The 24,401-nt window shown below is 45.2% G+C and overlaps 1 protein-coding gene across 1 annotated transcript in view; it reads left to right on the top strand.

Moving 5' to 3' along the window:
• LOC121574975 (MAP kinase-activated protein kinase 3) overlaps positions 1-23,976 on the top strand; it is a 48,040-nt gene extending 24,064 nt beyond the window's left edge. The window contains exons 4-10 of the mRNA XM_041887690.1: positions 5,665-5,744; positions 5,881-6,004; positions 6,163-6,238; positions 6,703-6,827; positions 15,652-15,737; positions 15,837-15,917; positions 22,771-23,976. Of these exons, the coding sequence (XP_041743624.1) occupies positions 5,665-5,744; positions 5,881-6,004; positions 6,163-6,238; positions 6,703-6,827; positions 15,652-15,737; positions 15,837-15,917; positions 22,771-22,926 (728 nt within the window). The 3' untranslated portion in view covers positions 22,927-23,976. The remainder of the gene's footprint in view (positions 1-5,664; positions 5,745-5,880; positions 6,005-6,162; positions 6,239-6,702; positions 6,828-15,651; positions 15,738-15,836; positions 15,918-22,770) is intronic.
• Positions 23,977-24,401: the final 425 nt, after the last annotated feature.

Genomic DNA, 24,401 nt, shown 5'->3' with positions numbered 1-24,401 from the left:
GAGCCCTCACTGCTGCTCGATCATCCTACTTTTTCCAACTTAATCGAGGAAAATAAGAATAATCCAAAATTTATTTTTGATACTGTTGCAAAGCTAACTAAAAAGCAGCATTCCCCAAGAGAGGATGGCTTTCACTTCAGCAGTAATAAATTCATGAACTTCTTTGAGGAAAAGATCATGACCATTAGAAAGCAAATTACGGACTCCTCTTTGAATCTGCGTATTCCTCCAGGGCTTAGCTGTCCTGGATCTGCACAGACTCTGCGAGGGCCTGGGATCGGGAGAGACACTTAAGTGTTTTAGTACTATATCTCTTGACACAATGATGAAAATAATCATGGCCTCTAAACCTTCAAGCTGCATACTGGATCCTATTCCTACTAAACTGCTGAAGGAGCTGCTTCCTGTGCTTGGCCCTCCTATGTTGAACATAATAAACAGCTCTCTATCCACCGGATGTGTACCAAACTCACTAAAAGTGGCAGTGATAAAGCCTCTCTTGAAAAAGCCAAACCTTGACCCGGAAAATATAAAAACTATCGGCCTATATCGAATCTTCCATTCCTCTCAAAAATTTTAGAAAAGCTGTTGCGCAGCAACTCACTGCCTTTCTGAAGACAAACAATGTATACGAAATGCTTCAGTCTGGTTTTAGACCCCATCATAGCACTGAGACTGCACTTGTGAAGGTGGTAAATGACCTTTAATGGCGTCAGACCGAGGCTCTGCATCTGTCCTCGTGCTACTAGACCTTAGTGCTGCCTTTGACACCATCGATCACCACATTCTTTTGGAGAGACTGGAAACCCAAATTGGTCTACACGGACAAGTTCTGGCCTGGTTTAGATCTTACCTGTCGGAAAGATATCAGTTTGTCTCTGTGAATGGTCTGTCCTCCGACAAATCAACTGTACATTTCGGTGTTCCTCAAGGTTCCGTTTTAGGACCACTATTGTTTTCACTATATATTTTACCTCTTGGGGATGTTATTCAAAACATAATGTTAACTTTCACTGCTATGCGGATGACACACAGCTGTACATTTCAATGAAACATGGTGAAGCCCCAAAATTGCCCTCGCTAGAAGCCTGTGTTTCAGACATAAGGAAGTGGATGGCTGAAAACTTTTTACTTTTAAACTCGGACAAAACAGAGATGCTTGTTCTAGGTCCCAAGAAACAAAGAGATCTTCTGTTAAATCTGACAATTCATCTTGATGGTTGTAAAGTCGTCTCAAATAAAACTGTGAAGGACCTCGGCGTTACTCTTGACCCTGATCTCTCTTTTGACGAACATATCAAGACTGTTTCAAGGACAGCTTTTTTCCATCTACGTAACATTGCAAAAATCAGAAATTTTCTGTCCAAAAATGATGCAGAAAAATTAATCCATGCATTTGTTACTTCTAGGTTAGACTACTGCAATGCTCTATTTTCCGGCTACCCGGATAAAGCACTAAATAAACTTCAGTTAGTGCTAAATACGGCTGCTAGAATCCTGACTAGAACCAAGAAATTTGATCATATTACTCCAGTGCTAGCTTCCCTACACTGGCTTCCTGTTAAGGCAAGGGCTGATTTCAAGGTTTTACTGTTAACCTATAAAGCGTTACATGGGCTTGCTCCTACCTATCTTTCCGAGTTGGTCCTGCCGTACATACCAATACGTACGCTACGGTCACAAGACGCAGGCCTCCTAATTGTCCCTAGAATTTCTAAGCAAACAGCGGGAGGCAGGGCTTTCTCCTATAGATCTCCATTTTTATGGAACAGTCTGCCTACCCATGTGAGAGACGCAGACCTCGGTCTCAACCTTTAAGTCTTTACTGAAGACTTATCTCTTCAGTAGGTCATATGATTGAGTGTAGTCTGGCCCAGGAGTGTGAAGGTGAACGGAAAGGCTCTGGAGCAACGAACAGCCCTTGCTGTCTCTGCCAGGCCGGTTCCCCTCTCCACTGGGGTTCTCTGCCTCTAACCCTGTTGCAGGGGCTGAGTCACTGGCTTGCTGGTGCTCTTTCATGCCGTCCCTGGGAGGGGTGCGTCACTTGAGTGGGTTGAGTTACTGACGTGATCTTCCTGTCTGGGTTGGCGCCCCCCTTGGTTTGTGCTGTGGTGGAGACCTCTGTGGGCTATACTCGGCCTTGTCTCAGGATTGTAAGTTGGTGGTTGAGGATATCCCTCTAGTGGTGCGGGGGCTGTGCTTTGGCAGAGTGGGTGGGGTTATATCCTTCCTGTTTGGCCCTGTCCGGGGTTTCTTCGGATGGGGCCACAGTGTCTCCGGACCGCTCCTGTCTCAGCCTCCAGTATTTATGCTGCAGTAGTTTATGTGTCGGGGGCTGGGGTTAGTTGGTTATACCTGGAGTACTTCTCCTGTCTTATCCAGTGTCCTGTGTGAATTTAAGTATGCTCTCTCTAATTCTCTCGTTCTCTCTTTCTCTCTGAGAACCTGAGCCCTAGGACCATACGTCAGGACTACCGGGCATGATGACACCTTGCTGTCCCCAGTCCGCCTGGCCTTGCTGCTATTCCAGTTTCAACTGTTCTGCCTGCGGTTACGAAACCCCTACCTGTCCCAGACCTGCTGTTTTCAACTCTTAATGATCGGCTATGAAAAGCCAACTGAGATTTATTCCTGATTATTATTTGACCATGCTTGTCACTTATGAACATTTTTGAACATCTTGGCATGGTTCTGTTATAATCTTCACCCGGCACAGCCAGAAGAGGACTGGCCACCCCTCATAGCCTGGTTCCTCTCTAGGTTTCTTCCTAGGTTTTCGCCTTTCTAGGGAGTTTTTCCTAGCCACCATGCTTCTACACCTGCATTACTAGCTGTTTGGGGTTTTAGGCTGGGTTTCTGTACAGCACTTCGAGATATTAGCTGATGTAAGAAGGGCTATATAAAATAAAATTGATTGATAACAAGTTCAAACAGGTGCCATTAATACAGGTAACGAGTGGAGGACAGAGGAGCCTTTTAAAGAAAAAGTTACAGGTCTGTGAGAGCCAGAAATCTTGCTTGTTTGTAGGTGACCAAATACTTATTTTCCACCATAATTTGCAAATAAATTCATAAAAAATCCTACAATGTGATTTTCTGGAAATGTTTTTCTCAATTTGTCTGTCATAGTTGACGTGTACCTATGATGAAAATTACAGGCCTCTCTCATCTTTTTAAGTGGGAGAACTTGCACAATTGGTGGCTGACTAAATACTTTTATTCCCCACTGTATATAGGTGAGTGGCAGTAATAGACAAGGGTTGTGTATATGGGTAGCATGTAGGCCTACAAGACACTGCATGTGTGTTAACATGAGTCAAATAAAATTACAGTGGTAAGATACACCATCAGACTGTATATGTTCCATGTATAGAATAATGTGGTGCCTCCACCTAATAAGCATAAACACTTAAAAGGTTATAACTAGCTTAATAGGAAACGATATGATACACCCACACAATGGCAACACAATAACCATTGTCCTACACGTCAGTGGAATTTATTAAAGCTAAAGATAATGGTCAAAAATGGATTAGAATGTAAAAAGGTACAAATGTAAGGACATAGCAATTATCACAAAGGACACAATGAACTACCATATGACCACACAATAATACTGGACCTATACAACCCTGAGACTAATTTTAAACAGGAATAATATTAAAACCTCAAAGTTATTAAAGGATTTGAATAAGACATATAATTTTAAAAAATCTACAGTCTTGCAATTGTTCAACCATATATCAAATATGAATCAAACCCTGTAGACGTACAGTAGCTAACTACTTTCCCAACCTTGAACCCTAGAAAGCTGAAGCTAGTTCGAAACTGGTGCCTGTATATATACTGTACCTAAAAGCCAACAGATAGTGAAGTTAAAACACTTGAGAGCTCTAAACTAAAGTTTTACAAACAATAAAAAGCTTAGGACACCCCAAAAATACATTAAAAAAGTTAGGTCCTTGTCCTTGGACACGGAGGTGTTAAAACATGAACATTACCATCCCAATGACTGTAAATATATGAATGGACAAAGCCATCGATCATGTGACACCATTCATTCCTATGTGAAGATTCAATAGTGCATTGAAGCAAAATGAAGTCGGTTAAGATGGTATCTCATGGAGACATAACATGCGCAGTTTGAGCTACTCCAGGAAGTGATATTGCAGGCTAGCTCAGTGTTGCCCCTTCTCATTGAGTAACTCAAGTTAAAGGCCGACCGGGGTACTGTAGGCTGCCATTAGCAACTACATTTTCCTTATAACTTCTTCTGTGTGCGATTTTAAAATAATCTGTTCAAGGACATACATCTGGTGTATTAGAAGCAGTTATTGGTACCATGATTGTCTTCCAAAACACATTTATTTACACGAAGATTGTCAATTTTCCATTCACTATAATGGGGATCCTGTTTTCTAATAACAATGCCTGCAGTACCGCGGTCGGCCTTGAACTTCTGTGGCTTCAATGAGAGGGGGCAGTCGTTCTCCCCTGTACCGTCCATCCAGTGAAAAGAGGAGAATCAGACAGAGGGTCATAGGTAGCTAGCATCTATCAACGAGAGGGCCAAGCATTCCACTGGTTTTAACAGGTGGAAGAAACAACCAGAGAGCTCTATCGGTACCCAGAGAGTAACTTGTAGAATAAATGCAGGCAGCCGGTGATGATGTAGTGGTAGGATGCTGCTAGTAGAGTAGCTAGCTAGCTTAGCTAGCTGTACCCACAGATAGAACAATGAGCTAGATGTTTCACCGGATATACAGTATAAATCTGAAGCATCCGGTTGGCATTTCCACTCACCACCAAATATGGTGATGAGAGGAAACCCAGTGACTGACATTGGGAGAAGCAAGATGGATTTTGGCTGACATTCTGCTAAATCTGTCATCGATTAAATACTTGATCTCAATAATGTTTTCTGTTCCCAAAACTAGAATCTGTTACGAACAGAGTGGACTATGTTTTGTAGACTTTACCCTTTGCCAAGGTTTCTAAAATGTGCTTTGTTTAGGAGTGCAAGAGCGAATTGAGTTATTGCACACGCGCACTTCGCAGAGTAGGCGTTCCCTAATGGAAATATGCAAATACATGCTAGAACGCGTCAATAGAATCTTGCTAAATCATGCTTGGCTCTGCCCACCTCCTTGCTTGTTTTGCCCACTATGATTAATTTGCTCCCATTGGAAACGACAGGCTGTGGTCTATCTTGGGTTAGTTATAAAAAATATTTGCTGTATTGACTAGCCAGCAGTTTGTTTGTCTGTCCCTCGAGGATGATGACGAATCTGATGAACCACAAAATTAAAAGAGAAAGCGAGTGAAAAGTAGCTGGCTACACTCATATTGTTCCTGACTATTAAACAAAAAGTATTGAACAATAAACGTTGGTGTCTCAACACTCTTAGCGAACTCTGTCATTGTTCCCCAAGATCACCTCAGCCCAATTTGTGTGTACCCGGCCAATATACTTGGCGCCAGTGCCACACCGTACGTGGACGAAGACAGTTCTGTACGGAGGGCGCGGGCAGTTCCAGAACGCGTACATGAGCATTGCCACACATAATAAACTGAACACAGTCTTTACAGGGGGTTACACAATGTATGTTTAATGTTACATACAGTGTTGTCCTGAGACTATGTCTCTCTGCTCTCCTCTTCTAGAGGGCTCAGAGATCATGCGGGATATTGGCACGGCCATCGAGTTCCTCCACAACATGAACATCGCACACAGAGACATCAAGGTGAGCAATGTCACTCACACACATATCAAGATAAGAGCAGCAGATAGTGACAAACAGAGTTGCCATCCATTTATTAATCCTATGTGTAAACAGTGACATGTTTAATGACAGATACGTTTCACTTCCTCTCCCTCAGCCTGAGAACCTGCTGTACACCCATCAGGAGCGCAATGGTACTCTCAAACTGACAGACTTTGGCTTTGCTAAGGAGACCACGCACAACCTCCTGCAGACCCCCTGCTACACCCCTTACTACGTGGGTAAGTTACAATACTATACTACTGTAGGAATAGGAGTATGTGTGACAATCAGATTTATTGCACAATATTATCCATACTTTGGACTTAAGTGGTTTCCATCATGTAATTGTATTTTCCGTCTGTCTGTCTCTATTTGTGTGTGTCGCCCTGTTGATAAGCCCCTGAGGTTTTGGGCCCGGAGAAATATGACAAGTCATGTGACATGTGGTCTCTGGGTGTCATCATGTACATCCTGTGAGTACAGTGTGTGTGTGCATGCATGCGTGTGGGTTGGTTCTTCTATCCTTGTGGGGACCTAAAATCCACAAAAGTCCCCACAAGGATAGTAAAACAAGGACAATTCTCCCTCGTGGGGACATTTTCCATGTCCCCATGAGGACAAAGGCTATTTTAAGGTTAGGGGTTACAATTAAGGTTAGGGTTACAATTAGGGTAAGGGGTTAGGGTTAGGATTTAGGTTTAGGGTTATGGGTTAAGGTAAGGGTAGGGTTAGGGGTTAGGGAAAATAGAATTTGGAATGGAAATGTATTTTAGGTCCCCACGATGATAGAAGAACATAACGTGTGTGTGTGTGTGTGTGTGTGTGTGTGTGTTTGTTTGTCTGTGTGTGCATATACAGTACATACATAGTATATAATCATATGAAAGTCAGTGCAACCTAATAACTGTCAACCTCTACGCAATTGTCTCCTCTGCAGGCTGTGTGGGTTTCCTCCGTTCTACTCTAACACGGGCCAGGCCATCTCTCCAGGGATGAAGCGGAGAATTAGGCTGGGCCAGTACGAGTTCCCCAAACCTGAATGGGCTGAAGTGTCAGAGGAAGGTGAGACTGGGTCGGGTTACCCTTTCACTAGACTATTATCAATGGCTTTTGTTTAGTTAGTATAGTGTTGCATTCCTCAAATGATGTCAGTCCCAGGGACCTTTTACTCTAGAAAACATAAGCAAACTTCTAAATAGTCAGTTTCACAGCACAACACTCGTCCAAAAGCACACACAAACATACACAAGGCACATAAACACAGAATAGCAGCTCTTAAATGCCAGGGATTATCTGACTGAATCTCTGAAGTCACACTGGTAGGGCATCCTGCTCACATAGGCCAACTGAGCCTTACAGACGAAGAACCATATATCTCCATTTTGAATTATTTTGAACAGCTGACGTAGTTGCATTTGTATAAACAATCTAAATAATTTGGAGTTGGAATGTTACACATCACCTGAAAGGTCACAACCTCTACTGTCTACTTCTACATACCTCTTGATGTTAGTCAGCAGATAATGACATTTGAAAACATCACTAATCTGAAAATGTAAAAGGCACGTATATTTTTTTTGTCTGTAGGGAGCTGAGAGTAATGTTTGCAGTTTTAAAGCAAATGTCCTACAATTCTACACATTTTGCTATGTAGCTGAGAGAAAATGTTGCAGTTATAAAGCAAATTTCCTGCAATTCTATGTATTTTGCTATGGCTAATGCTGTGTTATTTTGCTGAAATATAATAACAAAATCTATACTGCTAAATTCATTGTTTTTGGAATTTTGAATTCCCCCTGACTGTCTAGCTTTTATTTGAGTGATGGTTAGTTCTCAAAGATTATAAAAAATATATAGGTCCAGTGTCTTTTCTACATAAATTATATCTGGTTCAAGTTTACACTGAAATTGTTTTTCCATCCCGGAAATATAATTATAAAATGTTTAAAAAGTACACTGTTTGGACCGCCCAAGGATTGAAATGGAAGAGAAAACCCTGAAACACCAAGGCAGCACACAACGAACTGTACAAGAACATTAGCCAGCAAGAATCAGTCTTTATTGTTGCAGGTGATTTTAACCAAGCATGTTTTAAAACACATTCTTCCAAGATGTCACCAACATGTATCCTTCCCCACGAGAGGAAACAACGTGCTGGACCATGTATATACAAACATCCGTAACACGCACAAAGCCATTCCCCGCCCCCACTTCGGCCAATCAGATCACATCGCTCTGTTCCTACTCCTCGCCTACAAGCAGCAACTCAAGAGGGTCGTCACTAGTTACCACCCACAAAGTCATTAGGCCCGCCTACTTGACCAATCAGATGAGGGAATGTGATGACCAGTGGTGTAAAGTATTTATGTAAAAATACTTGAAAGTACAACTTAAGTAGTGTTTTGGGGGTATCTGTACTTTACTTTACTATTTATATTTTTACCCACTTTTACTTTTACTTCACTACATTCCTAAAAAAAATAATGTACTTTTTACTCCATACATTTTCCCTGACACCCAAAAGTACTCGTTACATTGTCACAGGAAAATGGTCCAATTCATGCACGTATCAAGAGAACATCCCTGGTCATTCCTACTGCCTCTGATCTGGCTGACTCACTAAACACAAATGCTTAATTTGTAAATTGTGTTGGAGTGTGCCCCTGGCTATCTGAAAATGCAAAAAAAAAATATATATATATATATATAATATTTTGCCATCTGGTTTGCCTAATATAAGGAATTTGAATTGATTTATACTTTTACTTTTGATACTTAAGTATATTTTAGCAATTCCATTTACTTTTGAAAACCAAATAATTTTAGACTTTTACTCAAGTAGTATTTTACTGGGTGACTTTAACTTTTACTTGAGCCATTTTCTATTATGGTATCTTTACTTTTACTCAAATATGGCATATGCCGGTTTACGGTTCTCAGGCAAAGACCAATCAGATGAGGGGGTGTGATGACGGGTATGCATGTTTTGAACACAGCATTTTATTAGCTATAATAAAACCAAACGTTCTAAATGCAAAGTGGTAATCGGATGTCTTATTCAATCTCAGCTTGCAAGCTTATCATAATGTTTGCCCTTACTCATAGTTATGTGTCAAAATAGGTTTACTCCAATAGCTGCATTGTTTTTTAGGCCAAATCAGCCTAGCTGTAGGGCACTGTCCATTGTGCTGATACAGTGCAGCAGAGATAGGCTACATATTTCAAAAGCACTCAATGATCTCGGAGTCTCTGCATTTAAACTTTAAGTTTTATTGTGGTATAGCGTGATTCAATATAATTCCAATGCAAGAACCCCAAAACATTTTGCCCCTTCGCCGATTTCAACTGCCTCCTTAGTCCCTTTATCCTGGCGCTGGGTCTAGCCTTCACTGAGCTGGGTTTTTCACTTAGTGCTGACTTCAGAGCTGGGAGGTCTCCTTTTTAGAGCGCACTGTACTTTCCTCAATCTACACATCAAATAATGTGGTATTTGTTAGATGTGTACTATTATTATGTAAATAAAATAAAATAAAATGTTATTGGTCGCATACACATATTTAGCATATGCTATTGCGGGTGTAGCGAAATGCTTGTGTTCCTAGCTCCAGTAGTGCAGTAATATCTAACAATTCACAACAATACACACAGATCTAAAAGTAAAATAATGGAATTAAGAAATATATCAATATTAGGACGAACAATGTTGGAGTCCAGAGTATAAATATATATATGTGATAGGATGTAGACATTATAGACATTATGGACAGTACAGTGCATTCGGAAAGTATTCAGACCCCTTGACTTTTTCCACATTTTGTTACGTTACAGCCTTTTTCTAAAATGTATCCCAAAAAAAATCTCTCATCAATCTACCACATAATAACAAAGTGAAAACAGGTTTTTAGAAATGTTTGCAAATTTCTTAAAAATATAAAACAGAAATACCTTATTTACATAAGTATTCAGATAACTTGATTGGAGTCCACCTGTGGTAAATTCAATTGATTGGACATGATTTGGAAAGGCACACACCTGTCTATATTAGGTCCTACAGTTGACAGTGTATGTCAGAGTAAAAACCAAGCCATGAGGTCGAAGGAATAGTCCGTAGAGCTCCGAGACAGGATTGTGTCGAGGGACAGATCTGGGGAAGGGTACCAAAACATGTATGCATCATTGAAGGTCCCCAAGAACACAGTGGCCTCCATCATTCTTAAATGGAAGAAGTTTGGAACCACCAATACTCTTCCTAGAGCTGGCCGCCCAGCCAAACTGACCAATCAGGGGAGAAGGGCCTTGGTCAGGGAGGTGACCAAGAACCCGATGGTCACTCTGACAGAGCTTCAGAGTGGCAGCATCATGCTGTGGGGTTGTTTTTCAGCGGCAATGACTGGGAGACTAGTCAGGATCGAGGGAAAGATGAACGGAGCAAAGTATAGAGATATCCTTGATGAAAACCTGCTCCAGAGCGCTCAGGACCTCAGACTGGGGCGAAGGTTCACCTTCCAACAGGACAACAACCCTAAGCACACAGCCAAGACAACGCAGGAGAGGCTTCGGGACAAGTCTCTGAATGTCCTTGAGTGGCCCAGCCAGATTGAACATCTCTGGAGAGACCTGAAAATATCTGTGCAGTGACGCTCTCCATCCAACCTGACAGAGCTTGAGAGGATCTGCAGAGAGGAATGGGAGAAACTCCCCAAATACAGGTGTGCCAAGCTTGTTGCGTCATACCCACGAAGACTCAAGGCTGTAATTGCTGCCAATGATGCTTCAACAAAGTACTGAGTAAAGGGGCTGAATAATTATGTAAATGTTATATTTTCGGGTTTTTTAAAAATACATTTGCAAACATTTATAAAAATCTGTTTTTGCTTTGTCATTATGTGGTATTGTGTATAGATTGATGAGGGGAGAGAAAAAAACGATTTAATCCATTTTAGAATAAGGCTGTAACGTAACAAAATCTAGAAAAGGTCAAGGGGTCTGAATACTTTCCGAAGGCAGTGTATGTTGATAGAATATTTTGTATATCTGTAGAATACGTAGCATAGAATAGTATATATATAGCAATAGTTGAATAGGATGGCATTGACTAGAATACAGTATATACATATGAAATGAGTAAAACAGTATGTAAACATTATTAAAGTGACCAGTGTTCCATAATTAAAGTGACCAGTGATTCCATGTCTATGTACATAGGGCAGCAGCCTCTAAGGTGCAGAGTTGAGTAACCGGGTGGTAGGCGGCTAGTGACAGTGACTAAGTTCAGGGCAGGGTACTGGGTTTAACAGTCTGATGGCCTTGAGATAGAAGCTGTTTTTCAGTCTCTCGGTCCCAGCTTTGGCTGAGTTTACATCAGATCAGTTTTGACCATCAGATCAGCTGTTTTGCCCATAATTGGAATTGGACTGCCTGTGTAAACGGAGCCTTAGACTTTGACCAACAGTAGGCCTAGACCTTGATATACTTTTTCATATTTACCTTAAAACCAGGAAAGCAGATAACGTGGGCGATGTTTGTTTATTATAGCCATGCAGTCCACCATTTTGGTATTTTGTACCAGTTTCCAGCTCTGTACAAAGGCATGGTCTTCAAGCTAGGGAAGATGGCAAAACATTTAATAATAATAATAACCAATTGGACTTAAATGGCACTTTTCTAGACACCCAAAGCTCTTAACAGTGTAAGGGGAAACTCACCACTCTATCCCCAATTATATACTCTTGCAATAAGTGCCATGGGATCTTTAGTGACCACAGAGTTGGGACACCCATTTAAAGTCCCATCTTCTTAAATTGAATTGAGGAACATTCCATTGTTAGTTAGTACTTCAACATTATTAAAATGAAATTAATGTTTTAAAAGTGTATGGTATAAATTACAGTTATCTGTCTTTGAACTTACTGCCTTGTTAATTTCAGCAGCATATTTGTCTTTGGCTTTTGTTTGTCTGTCTTTCCCTGGTGGTATTCATATGTCTTCATGCTAACAGCTTGAAAGGGAACACCACTGAATGGGAGACTTGTACTCTCCCAACTGAGTTATTTTCCTGCCAAAGGCTGTACATCTGTTGAATGTCAAGAATAAGATATCAACTCAGCAAAAAAAGAAACGTCCCTTTTTCAGGACCCTGTCTTTCAAAGATAATTAGTAAAAATCTGAATAACTTTACAGATCTTCATTGTAAAGGGTTTAAACACTGTTTCCCATGCTTGTTCAATGAACCATAAACAATTAATGAACATGCACCTGTGGAACGGTCGTTAAGACACTAACAGCCTTTCTACTGACTCTGAAAAACACCAAAAGAAAGATGCCCAGGGTCCCTGCTCATCTGCGTGAACGTGCCCTTTAATCATGCTGCAAGGAGGCATGAGGACTGCAGATGTGGCCAGGGCAATAAATTGCAATGTCCGTACTGCGAGACGCCTAAGACAGCGCTACAGGGAGACAGGACGGACAGCTGATCGACCTCGCAGTGGCAGACCAGGTGTAACAACACCTGCACAGGATCGGTACATCCGAACATCACACCTGCGGGACAGGTACAGGATGGCAACAACAACTGCCCGAGTTACACCAGGAATGCACAATCTCTCCATCAGTGCTCAGACTGTCCGCAATAGGCTGAGAGAGGCTGGACTGAGGGCTTGTAGGCCTGTTGTAAGGCAGGTCCTCACCTGACATCACTGGCAACAACGTTGCCTATGGGCACAAACCCACCATCGCTGGACCAGACAGGACTGGCAAAAAGTGCTCTTCACACGAGTCGCGGTTTTGTCTCACCAGGGGTGATGGTCGGATTCGCGCTTATCGTCGAAGGAATGAGCGTTACACCGAGGCCTGTACTCTGGAGTGGGATCGAGTTGGAGGTGGAGGGTCCATCATGGTCTGGGGCGGTGTGTCACAGCATCATCGGACTGAGCTTGTTGTCAATGCAGGCAATCTCAACGCTGTGCGTTACAGGGAAGACATGCTCCTCCCACATGTGGTACCTTTCCTGCAGGCTCATCCTGACATGACCCTCCAGCATGACAATGCCACCAGCCATACTGCTCGTTCTGTGCGTGATTTCCTGCAAGACAGGAATGTCAATGTTCTGCCATGGCCAGCGAAGAGCCCGGATTTCAATCCCATTGAGCACGTCTGGGACCTGTTGGATCGGAGGGTGAGGGCTAGGGCCATTCCCCCCAGAAATGTCTGGGAACTTGCAGGTGCCTTGGTGGAAGAGTGGGGTAACATCTCACAGCAAGAACTGGCAAATCTGGTGCATCCATGAGGAGGAGATGCACTGCAGTACTTAATGCAGAGATATCCTATCTGGCCACACCAGATACTGACTGTTACTTTTGATTTTGACCACCCCTTTGTTCAGGGACACATTATTCAATTTCTGTTAGTCACATGTCTGTGGAACTTGTTCAGTTTATGTCTCAGTTGTTGAATCTTGTTATGTTCATACAAATATTGACATATGTTAAGTTTGCTGAAAATAAACGCAGTTGACAGTGAGAGGAAGTTTCTTTTTTTGCTGAGTTTATTACTATTAGAATGAATAGTATCAAATAGAACAACTTCTCTGTGCTTGGAATGGAATCCCTTATGCTAGCTAGCTAGCTCATTATAGATGAGAGTAGCAAAAGTGAGCTACTAGTTATCTAAAAAAAAAAAAAAAAAGCCAACTTACCCCTTTGCCCAAAACTTTTGTCCTTTCTCAATGTTATGAATTTTAGTGATGTTGCCATTTCTTGTTCCCAAATGTATTTAGTTATTTAGTACTCAAATTTGAACTTGAGATATGCCATTTCAAGAATGTGGCGCTTCCCGCAACCAAGAACACTCCCTCATCTGATTGGTTGGGTAGGCGGGGCCTTCTGAGCCGGCATCAAATAAAATAAAATGGTATTTGTCACATTCGCCGAATACAACCGGTGTAGACATTACCGTGAAATGCTTGCTTACGAGCCCTATCCAACGATGCAGAGTTTAAAAATTATAATACAAATAAAATAGTAACACAAGAGGAACAAAATAAAATACACAAGAATGGAGCTATATACAGGGAGTACCAGTACCAGATCAATGTGCAGAGGTACGAGGAATTTGAGGTAGATATGTACATGAAGGCAGGGTAAAGTGACTAGGCATCAGGATAGATAATAATAAGAGTAGCAGCAGCAAATAATTAGTGTAAAAGTGTGTGTGTGTGTGTGCATGCGTGTGTGTATGTGTGTGTGTAATATGTATGTATGTTTGTATTGTGTCGGTATGCGTGCGTGTGTTGTGTGTGTGTGTGTGTGAGTGTGTGTGCATATGTAGTGTATGTGAATGTGTGTGGGTTTTGTGTGGGAGTGTGAATGTAGTGTGTGTGAGTGTGTATATGGTGTGTATACGCGTCATCACACTCCCTCATCTGATTGGTCGAGTAGGCGGGTCTTCTGACTTTGTGGCTGTGGTAACTAGTGACGACCACTCAAGAGGAGGCAGACTCAATGCTAAAGGACTGTTTTGAGAATACTGATTGGAATATGTTCAAATATTCATCCACCCTGGACTCATCCATCAACATTGAGGAATATCCGTCGTCAGTCACAGGCTTCATTAGAAAATGCGTTGATGATGTTGTACCCTCAATAGCAATCCGGACATTCCCCAACCAAAAACCCTGGATGAACCTCGATGACTCGGTGCCATGCGACGCGTACAAGGCAAGCAGGTACGAGCTCCGCAAATCAGTTAGGGATTCAAAAAGACAATACAGACTCAAACTTAAATTGATGTTCGACAACTCAGGCTCGCGTCGCATGTGACAAGGACTACAGACAATCACGAACTACAAAGGCAAATCCAGCTGTGTGGTGCCCACCCTCCCAGGCGAGCTTAACACATTCTATGCTCACTTCGAGGCAGACAATTCCAAGCTGTCCAGGAACTCTTGCTCCGGGCGACCAGGTGCTTTCGCTCTACGAGGCTGACGTGAGAAGAACTCTCAAAAGAGTGAATACTCACGAAGCCACCAGCCCATATGGCATCCCTGGCCGTGTCCTCAGAGTGTGTGCTGACCAGCTGGCAGGCGTCTTCTCTGACATTTTCAACCTGTCCTTGTCCCAAGTGGAGTCCCCACCTGCTTCAAGGAGAACACCATCGTCCCAGTGCCCAAGAAAAACAAGGTGACATGACCAAATGACTATTGCCCCATCGCACTCACCCCGGTCATCATGAAGTGCTTTGAGAGGCTGGTCATGGCCCACATCAAGGGGAGCATACCAGGAACACTGGACCCAGTCCAATTTGCCTACCGCTCCAACAGATCCATGGAAGATGCCATTTCCATCACTATTCACACGTCCGTAACACATTTGGACAACACAAACACGCTGTTCATTGACTACAGTTCAGCATTCAACACTATTGTTCCCTCCAAACTCGACACCAAGCTCAGAGCCCTGGGTCTGGACACCACCCTCTGCAACTGGATCCTGGACTTCCTGACGGGCAGACCACAGGGTGTGAGGATGGACAACAACACCTCCTCCACACTGATTCTTAACACAGGGGCCCCCCAGGGGTGTGTCCTCAGCCCTCTGCTGTACTCCCTGTTCACCCACAACTGCGTGGCTTTACACGACACCAACTGCATCATCAAGTTTGCTGACGACACCACGATTGTACGCCTGATAACCAACAACGACTAGTCAGCCTATAGGGAGGAAGTAAATGAACTGGCATTGTGGTGCCAGGACGACAACCTCTCCCTCAATGTCAGCAAAACAAAGGAGTTGATTGTTGACTTGATTGTTAACGCATATGTAAGCATGCGTAAATGTGTGTTTTTCATTGAATGTTGACCTCTTTCCTCATATTGCTTTTCCTCTTCCAGCCAAACAGTTGATCAATCAGCTGCTGAAGACAGACCCCAACGAGAGAATGACCATCACACAGTTTATGAACCACCCCTGGATCAATGTGAGTGTGTGTGCGTTTGTGTGTGAAAACGTGCATCAGTTAATGAATGTCAGTCTGTAATCTCATGCCTGATGGTGTGTCTGTGTTCTGTCTTTGCAGCAGTCCATGGTTGTTCCCTCCACACCGCTCCACACCACGCGGGTCCTGACTGAGGACAGAGAGATGTGGGACGACGTGAAGGTCAGAATCAGACCAACACTGACACCTTCTGGCCATCTAGGGACTTACATCTCTTCCCAGGATCAGCAGAACCAAATCAAATCAAATCAAATTGTATTTGTCACATGCGCCGACTACAGGTGTAGACCTTACCGTGAAATGCTGACTTACAAGCCCTTAACCAACAATGCAGTTCAAGAAATAGAGTTAAGAAAATATTTACTAAATAAACAAAAGTAAATTTTTAAATAAAAAGTAACACAATAAAATAACAATAACGAGGCTAATACAGGGGTACCGGTACCGAGTCAATGTGCTGGGGTACAGGTTAGTCGAGGTAATTTGTACATGTAGGTAGGGGTAAAGTGACTATGCATAGATAATAAACAGCGAGTAGCAGCAGTGTAAAAACAAAGGGGGGGTCAAGGTAAATAGTCCGGGTGGCCATTTGATTAATTGTTCAGCAGTCTTATAGTTTGGGGGTAGAAGCTGTTAAGGAGACTTTTGGACCTAGACTTGGCGCTCCGGTACCGCTTGCCGTGCGGTAGCAGAGAGAACAGTCTATGACTTGGGTGACTGGAGTCTTTCCTCTGACACCACCTGGATGGCAAGAAGCTTGGCCTCAGTGATGTACTGGGCCATACGCACTACCCTCTGTAGCGCCTTACGGTCAGATGCCGAGCAGTTGCCATTCCAGGCGGTGATGCAACCGGTCAGGATGCACTCGATGGTGCAGCTGTAGAAATTGTTGAGGATCTGGGGACCCATGCCAAATCTTTTCAGTCTCCTGAGGGGGAAAAGGTGTTGTCGTGCCCTCTTTACGACTGTCTTGGTGTGTTTGGACCATGATAGTTTGTTGGTGATGTGGAAACCAAGGAACTTGAAATTCTTGACCCACTCCACTGCAGCCCCATCGATGTGAATTGGGGCATGTTCGGCCCTCCTTTTCCTGTAGTCCACGATCATCTCCTTTGTCTTGCTCACATTGACGGAGAGGTTGTTGTCCTGGCACCACACTGGTCTTTGACCTCCTCCTTATAGGCTGTCTCATCGTTGTCGGTGATCAGGCCTACCACTGTTGTGTCGACAGCAAACGTAATGATGTTGTTGGAGTCGTGCTTGGCCACGCAGTCGTGGGTGAACAGGGAGTACAGGAGGGGACTAAGCGCGCACCCCTGAGGGGCCCTTGTGTTGAGGATCAGCGTGGCAGATGTGTTGTTGCCTACCCTTACCACAGGAAGTCCAAGATCCAGTTGCAGAGGGAGGTGTTTAGTCCCAGGGTCCTTAGCTTAGTGATGAGCTTTGTGGGCACTATGATGTTGAATGCCGAGCTGTAGTCAATGAACAGCATTCTCACATAGGTGTTCCTTTTGTCCAGGTGGGAAAGGGCAGTGTGGAGTGCGATTGAGATTGCATCATCTGTGGATCTGTTGGGGCGGTATGCAAATTGGAGTGGGTCTAGGGTTTCCGGGATGATGGTGTTGATGTGAGCCATGACCAGCCTTTCAAAGCACTTCATGGCTACCGACGTCATTGCTACGGGGCAGTAGTCATTTAGGCAGGTTACCTTCGCTTTCTTGGGCACAGGGACTATGGTGGTCTGTTTGAAACATGTAGGTATTACAGACTCGGTCAGGGAGAGGTTGAAAATGTCAGTGAAGACACTTGCCAGTTGGTCCGCGCATGCTCTGAGTACTTGTCCTGATAATCCGTCTGGCCCCGCTGCCTTGTAAATGTTGACCTGTTTAAAGGTCTTGCTCACAAATCGGCAACGTAGAGCGTGATCACATAGTCGTCCGGAACAGCTGGTGATTTCATGCATGCTTCAGTGCTGCTTGCCTCGAAGCGAGCATAAAAGGCTTTTAGCTCGTCTGGTAGGTTTGCGTCAATGGGCAGCTCGCGGCTGGTTTTCCCTTTATAGTCCGTAATAGTTTGCAAGCCCTGCCACATCTGAAGAGTGTCAGAGCCGGTGTAGTAGGATTCAATCTTAGTCCTGTATTGATGCTTTGCCTGTTTGATGGTTCGTCGGAGGGCATAGCGGGATTTCTTATAAGCGTCCGGATTAGTATCCCGCTCCTTGAAAGCGGCAGTTCTAGCCTTTAGCTCGATGCATTTTGTGCCTGTATTCCATGGCTTCTGGTTGAGATATGTACGTACAGTCACTGTGGGGACAACGTCGTCGATGCGCTTATTGATGAAGCCGGTGACTGAGGTGGTATACTCCTCAATGCCATTGGATGAATCCCGGAACATATTCCAGTCTGTGCTAGCAAAACAGTCCTGTAGCGTAGCATCTGCCTCATCTGACCACTTCCGTATTGAGCGAGTCACTGGTACTTCCTGCTTTAGTTTTTGCTTGTAAGTAGGAATCAGGAGGATAGAATTATGGTCAGATTTGCCAAATGGAGGGCAAGGGAGAGCTTTGTATGCGTCGCTGTGTGTGGAGTAAAGGTGGTCTAGAGTTGTTTCCCTCTGGTTGCACATGTGACATGCTGGTAGTAATTAAATAAAACAGATTTAAGTTTGCCTACATTAAAGTCCCCGGCCACTAGGAGCGCCACTTCTGGATGAGTATTTTCTTGTTTGCTTAATGCCTTATACAGCTCGTTGAGTGCGGTCTTAGTGCCAGCATCGGTTTGTGGTGGTAAATAGTCGGCTACAAATAATATAGATGAAACTCTCTTGGTAGATAGTGTGGTCTACAGCTTATCATGAGGTACTCTACCTCAGACGAGCAATACCTCGAGACTTCCTTAATATTAGACATTGCGCACCAGCTGACAAATAGACACCCCCACCCCTCATCTTACCAGACGTAGCTGTTCTGTCCTGCCGATGCACGGAAAACCCAGCCAGCTGTATATTATCCATGTTGTCGTTCAGTCACGACTCGGTGAAACATAAGATATTACAGTTTTTATGTGCCGTTGGTAGGATAGTCTCGAACGGAGATCATCCGGTTTACTCTCCAGTGATTGCACGTTGGCCAATAGAACAGATTGTTGTCACGATCGTCGGATACAGAGGACCAAGGCGCAGCGTGGAAGGTGAACATATTTATTAAATAATGATTACACGAACAAAAACAACAAATCGATACGTGACGTCTGTCACGCCCTGGCTCTGGGGACACTGTTATGTTGAGCCAGGGTGTGTAATTCTATGTTTGTATTTCTATGTTGGCCTGAGTGACTCCCAATCAGAGGCAACGAGTGTCAGCTGGTTGTCTCTGATTGGGAGCCATATTTAACTGTCTGTCTTTCACTTTGTGTTTGTGGTTTCTTGTTCGTGTTGGTTTGTGTTTAAACCGTAGACGTCACGTTTTCGTTTGTTGTTTTGATCGTGTGATCATTTAATAAATATAAATATGTTCACCTTCAACGCTGCGCATTGGTCTCTCCCTGACGATCGTGACAGAAGAAACCACCAAAACCGGACCAAGCAGCGTGTCCAGGAGCCATCGCTAGCAGATCTCCGTGGCAACCTCGACTGGGTCAAGCCTAGTGAGGAGCAGAGAGGGTGGACTTGGGAACAGTTGAGGAAGAGCTTCGACTGGGTCAAGCCCATTGAGGAGCTGAATAGCGGGAGTTGGAGACAGAGGAGCGAGAGTTGGGCGAGAACGATAGAGGCCTGGCCCACGGGGAGGAGAGACCCCCAGAAAATTTTTTTGGGGGGGCTCACGACGTCGGGGCAGCAGGAGGCCGCGATAGAGCGGTCCAGCGGGTTGGCAGAGGAGGCCGCCAGGTTACGGGGGCCACTGGTCGAAGAGGGGATGGAAGGTGGAGAGGCACGGCGAGAGGTACTGGGATGTGTTACCAGTCCGGTCCGGCCCGTTCCAGATCCCGGTGTAGGGCCAGTGGTGTGTGTCCCCAGTACGGTCCGGTCTGTTCCTGCTCCCCGCACCAAGTCTGTGGTGCGTTTGCGTCAGCCCTGTCGGCCCGTTCCTGCTCTCCGCACCAAGTCTGTGGTGCGCGTCGCCAGCCCAGTCCGGCCCATTCCTGCTCCCCGCACCAAGTCTGTGGTGCGTCTCGTCAGCCCGGCTCGGCCCGTTCCTGCTCCCCGCACCAAGTCAGTGGTGCGCCCGTCAGCCCGGCTCGGCCCATTCCTGCTCCCGCACCAAGTCTGTGGTGCGTTTCGTCAGCCCGGCTCGGCCCATTCCTGCTCCCCGCACCAAGTCTGTGGTGCGTTTCGTCAGCCCTGTCCGGCCCGTTCCTGCTCTCCGCACCAAGTCTGTGGTGCGCGTCGCCAGCCCAGTCCGGCCCATTCCTGCTCCCCACACCAAGTCTGTGGTGCGTTTGCGTCAGCCCTGTCCGGCCTGCTCCTGCTCCCCACACCAAGCCAGTGGTGTGCGTACGTCCAGTCCAGCACGGCCCGTGCCTGTCCCCCACACCAAGCCAGTGGTGTGCGTCGTCGGTCGGCACGGCCCGTGCCTGTTCCACTGGTGCCTGGTCCGGCACCGGTCAGATGCGTTACGCCGGAGCTAGAGCAATCCGCTCCATCAGTGTGCAGTCCAGCTCCGGCCAGCGGGCCAGACCGGACCAGGGGTACTTTGGGGGGTTGGAGAGGGAGTGGGGATCAGGCCCGGGCCGGATCCGCCGCCAAGGCGGAGTGCCCACCCGGTCCCTCCCCTGTGGTATTTAGTTGGCGCGGTCGGAGTCCGCGCCTTTAGGGGGTACTGTCACGCCCTGGCTCTGGGGACACTGTTATGTTGAGCCAGGGTGTGTAATTCTATGTTTGTATTTCTATGTTGGCCTGAGTGACTCCCAATCAGAGGCAACGAGTGTCAGCTGGTTGTCTCTGATTGGGAGCCATATTTAACTGTCTGTCTTTCACTTTGTGTTTGTGGTTTCTTGTTCGTGTTGGTTTGTGTTTAAACCGTAGACGTCACGTTTTCGTTTGTTGTTTTGATCGTGTGATCATTTAATAAATATAAATATGTTCACCTTCAACGCTGCGCATTGGTCTCTCCCTGACGATCGTGAAAACGTCCAAAGGTGCAAAACACAAACCTACACAGGAACAAGATCCCACAAACACTGTGGGAAAACTGGCTGCTTAAGTATGGTTCCCAATCAGAGACAACAAGCAACAGCTGATACACGTTGCCTCTGATTGAGAACCACACTGGCCAACATAGAACTACAAAACTAGAACGAAAAACAAATGAAAACTCACACCCTGGCTCAACATACTAGAGTCCCCAGAGCCAGGGCGTGACAGTACCCCCCCCCCAAAGGTGCGGACTCTGGCCGCGCCAACCAAACACCACAGGGGCTGGACTGAACACCGGTGGAGCGGATTGCTCTAGCTCCGGCGTGGAGCAGCTGACCGGTGCCGGACCAGGCACCGGTGGAACAGGCACGGGCTGTGCCGGACTGACGACGCACACCACTGGCTTGGTGTGGGGAGCAGGAACAGGCCGAACCGGGCTGACGATGCGCACCATAGGCTTGGTGCGTGGAGCAGGAACAGGCCGGGCCGGGCTGACGATGCGCACCATAGGCTTGGTGCGTGGAGCAGGAACAGGCCGGGCCGGGCTGACGACGCGCACCACAGGCTCGATGCGAGGAACAGGAACAGGCCGGACCGTACTGGGGACACACACCACTGGCCCTACGCAGGGATCAGGAACGGGCCGGACCGGACTGGTAACACACCCCAGTACCTCTCGCCGTGCCTCTACACTTTCCCTCTCCTCTGTGACCAGTGGCCCCCTTAACCTGGCGGCCTCCTCTGCAAACCCGCTGGACCGCTCTACTCGCGGCCTCCTGCTGCCCCGTCGTCACGGCGTGAGCCCCAAAAAATCTGGGGGTCTCTCCTCCCGTGGGCCAGGCCCAGTCGAGGTTGATGTCCTTTAGCGATACCTCTGGCGCTGGCTCCTGGACACGCTGCTTGGTCCAGTGTTGGTGGGATCTTCTGTCTTCGTGTCTGTATTGGTTTTCCCTCCTTGGTTTTTAGGAGAGGTTTTCGCACTTGTTGTGCGCGTTAGTATTTTTCCTGTTCATTTACGCCTGTGTGCGTATCGCTCGTCTCCGGGCACTTTTGCTCGTATTGATTCACTAAAGACTGTTGAACGAAGCTTCTGTGTCCTGCGCCTGATTCCCGCACCTTCCACATACAGCACTCCTGACAATGGTAGAGGCGGGTTACCCACTCGCCGATGAATTCTCACAAGGCACCCCGATCTCCGCCCCCTGTATTTCCATATTTTCTTCACGTGAATGATGGGGATTTGGGCCTGGTCTCGGAGAAGCCTTCGCGTCGGACTCATTAAAGAAAAAACGTAGTCCAGGTCGAGGTGAGTAATCACTGTTCTGATATCCAGAAGCTCTTTTCGGTCATAAGAGACAGTAGCAGCAACATTATGTACAAAATAAGTTACAAACAATGCGGAAAAACACACAAAATAGCACAGATGGTTAGGAGCCCGTAAAACGGCAGCCATCCCCTCCGGCGCCATTGAGTTTACATCCAGACCACATTTGAAATACGGTTGATATGATGAAAATTACACATGGTGTTCCCATGGAGATCTCAAAATGAGTGGAATTTCTGTCTTTTTGTGGAATTCATGTGAAATGGAATTGCTCCCAAACTTTGGAGATGACCCTGGAGTGGTTGACCTTCCAGAAGTGGAGGCAGACATCACAGTCAGGTCTGAGGCCATGTTCATTAACAGAGGGCTTATTCCCTCCTCTTTATTATGCTGTATATTCAGAGCAGAGGTTTATCTTCTGCCTATCTACCTTCTCCTATTTATCTGTCATAAAATACAACCTCCCTCACTCTGATTCTTGTTATTTTTCTCTCTCTCTTTCTTCTCTATTTCCCACCCTCCCTCTCTCCCTAACTCCTTACGCTCTGTGTGCTCCAGGAGGAGATGACCAGTGCTTTGGCCACCATGCGTGTGGATTACGACCAGGTGAAGATCAAAGACCTGGACACTTCCAGCAACCCTCTGCTCAACAAGAGGCGCAAGAAGGCCGCTGCCGGGGGCAAATTGGGAGGCACCGTCTGCAACAGCCAGTGAGAGACTGAGGTGGGAGGGAAGCCACAGCCGGAACAGCAGAAAAAGAGGAAGGGAAGCCCAGAGGAAGGAGGGTGGATACAACTGGAACAGCTGAGAGGAAAAAGTCTGTGGGAGGTCTGGGCAGGAATGTGTAGAAGAGACTTAGCAGGGGGAGTGTGTTCATACTTGAATAAGCAGAGGGAGAAGAGTAAGGCCTAGAGGAGGGAACAGCAGGGAAATGTGATTTAAAGATTCTCAACAATCAGTCGAACTGAAGGACACATGAAGTGATGACAAAGTCTGCATCTCTTATCAGCCAAGATCAGCAGGCCTTCATACTGTTGGCCTTCCATCAGTTTTTAATTTGATTGTGTGTTTGTGTATGTGTGTTATTTTGAAAGGTTGTTCAGGATCTGCTCTATATCAGTTAATGTATGTTTGTTGTGGGGTTTTGTGTGTGTGTAAGGGAGACCGGGGTTGGTTGTCTCACGGGTTGGTTGTCACAGTGCTATTACTCCCAATCTAAATGGCACTATGTAATTTAAGGTAAAAATGTGTGAATTATTTGAAGGAATTTATCCAGCTGGTCAGTTCATGTCAGCATGACAAAACATTGAGGTGAGGGGAATTTTTGTTTTTCATAGGTGGAAGTAAAATATATATATATATATTGGTATTTTCTTTGTAAATGTTTGAATTGTGGGAGTATCCATGAACAATTATGTTTGTTGAAAAGAGGAAAGGGAGAGCTATATGTCAAACATATTTATGAGTTCCAAGGTCAAGTCATGTGGTAACCAGCATCTTAATTAGCTTTGGGGAGCTGGTTGGGGTTGGTTGTCACTATCAACTCCATTATAATAAATCCCAAGCTCTTTTGTGCTTGTGCTATAAAGAGCTCCTTTCGTAGCCTCTCCCTCACACACATATTTTTTTCTGCCACACACGCACGTGGGTGCAAACACACGCATACACACACAAATTTACTCAAAATGCCATATTTTATTCTCACGGCATAAAATGCTGAATTTTGTTAGAAATATTGTTTGACCCAAGAAAGGCTATTTCTAAGACTGTATACTATATTGCTTCATTTCCTGTTACAAAAGGCATAAGCTACTAGCAAACAACCAATTCCATACTGTCCCACTGGGCACACACTGGTTGAATCAACATTGTTTCCACATCATTTCAATGAAATTACGTTGAATAGACGCTGAATTGACGTCTGTGCCCAGTGGGTGTGACATCCAACCCCGCTAGTGTGTTTGATGGACATACAGTGGGGAAAAAAAGTATTTAGTCGGCCACCAATTGTGCAAGTTCTCCCACTTAAAAAGATGAGAGAGGCCTGTAATTTTCATCATAGGTACACGTCAACTATGACAGACAAATTGAGAAAAAAAATCCAGAAAATCCCATTGTAGGATTTTTAATGAATTTATTTGCAAATTATGGTGGAAAATAAGTATTTGGTCACCTACAAACAAGTAAGA

Source organism: Coregonus clupeaformis, chromosome 10, assembly GCF_020615455.1.
Source record: "Coregonus clupeaformis isolate EN_2021a chromosome 10, ASM2061545v1, whole genome shotgun sequence".
NCBI classification, from domain to species: Eukaryota; Metazoa; Chordata; class Actinopteri; order Salmoniformes; family Salmonidae; genus Coregonus; species Coregonus clupeaformis.
This window is presented reverse-complemented; position numbering and strand designations above follow the sequence as displayed.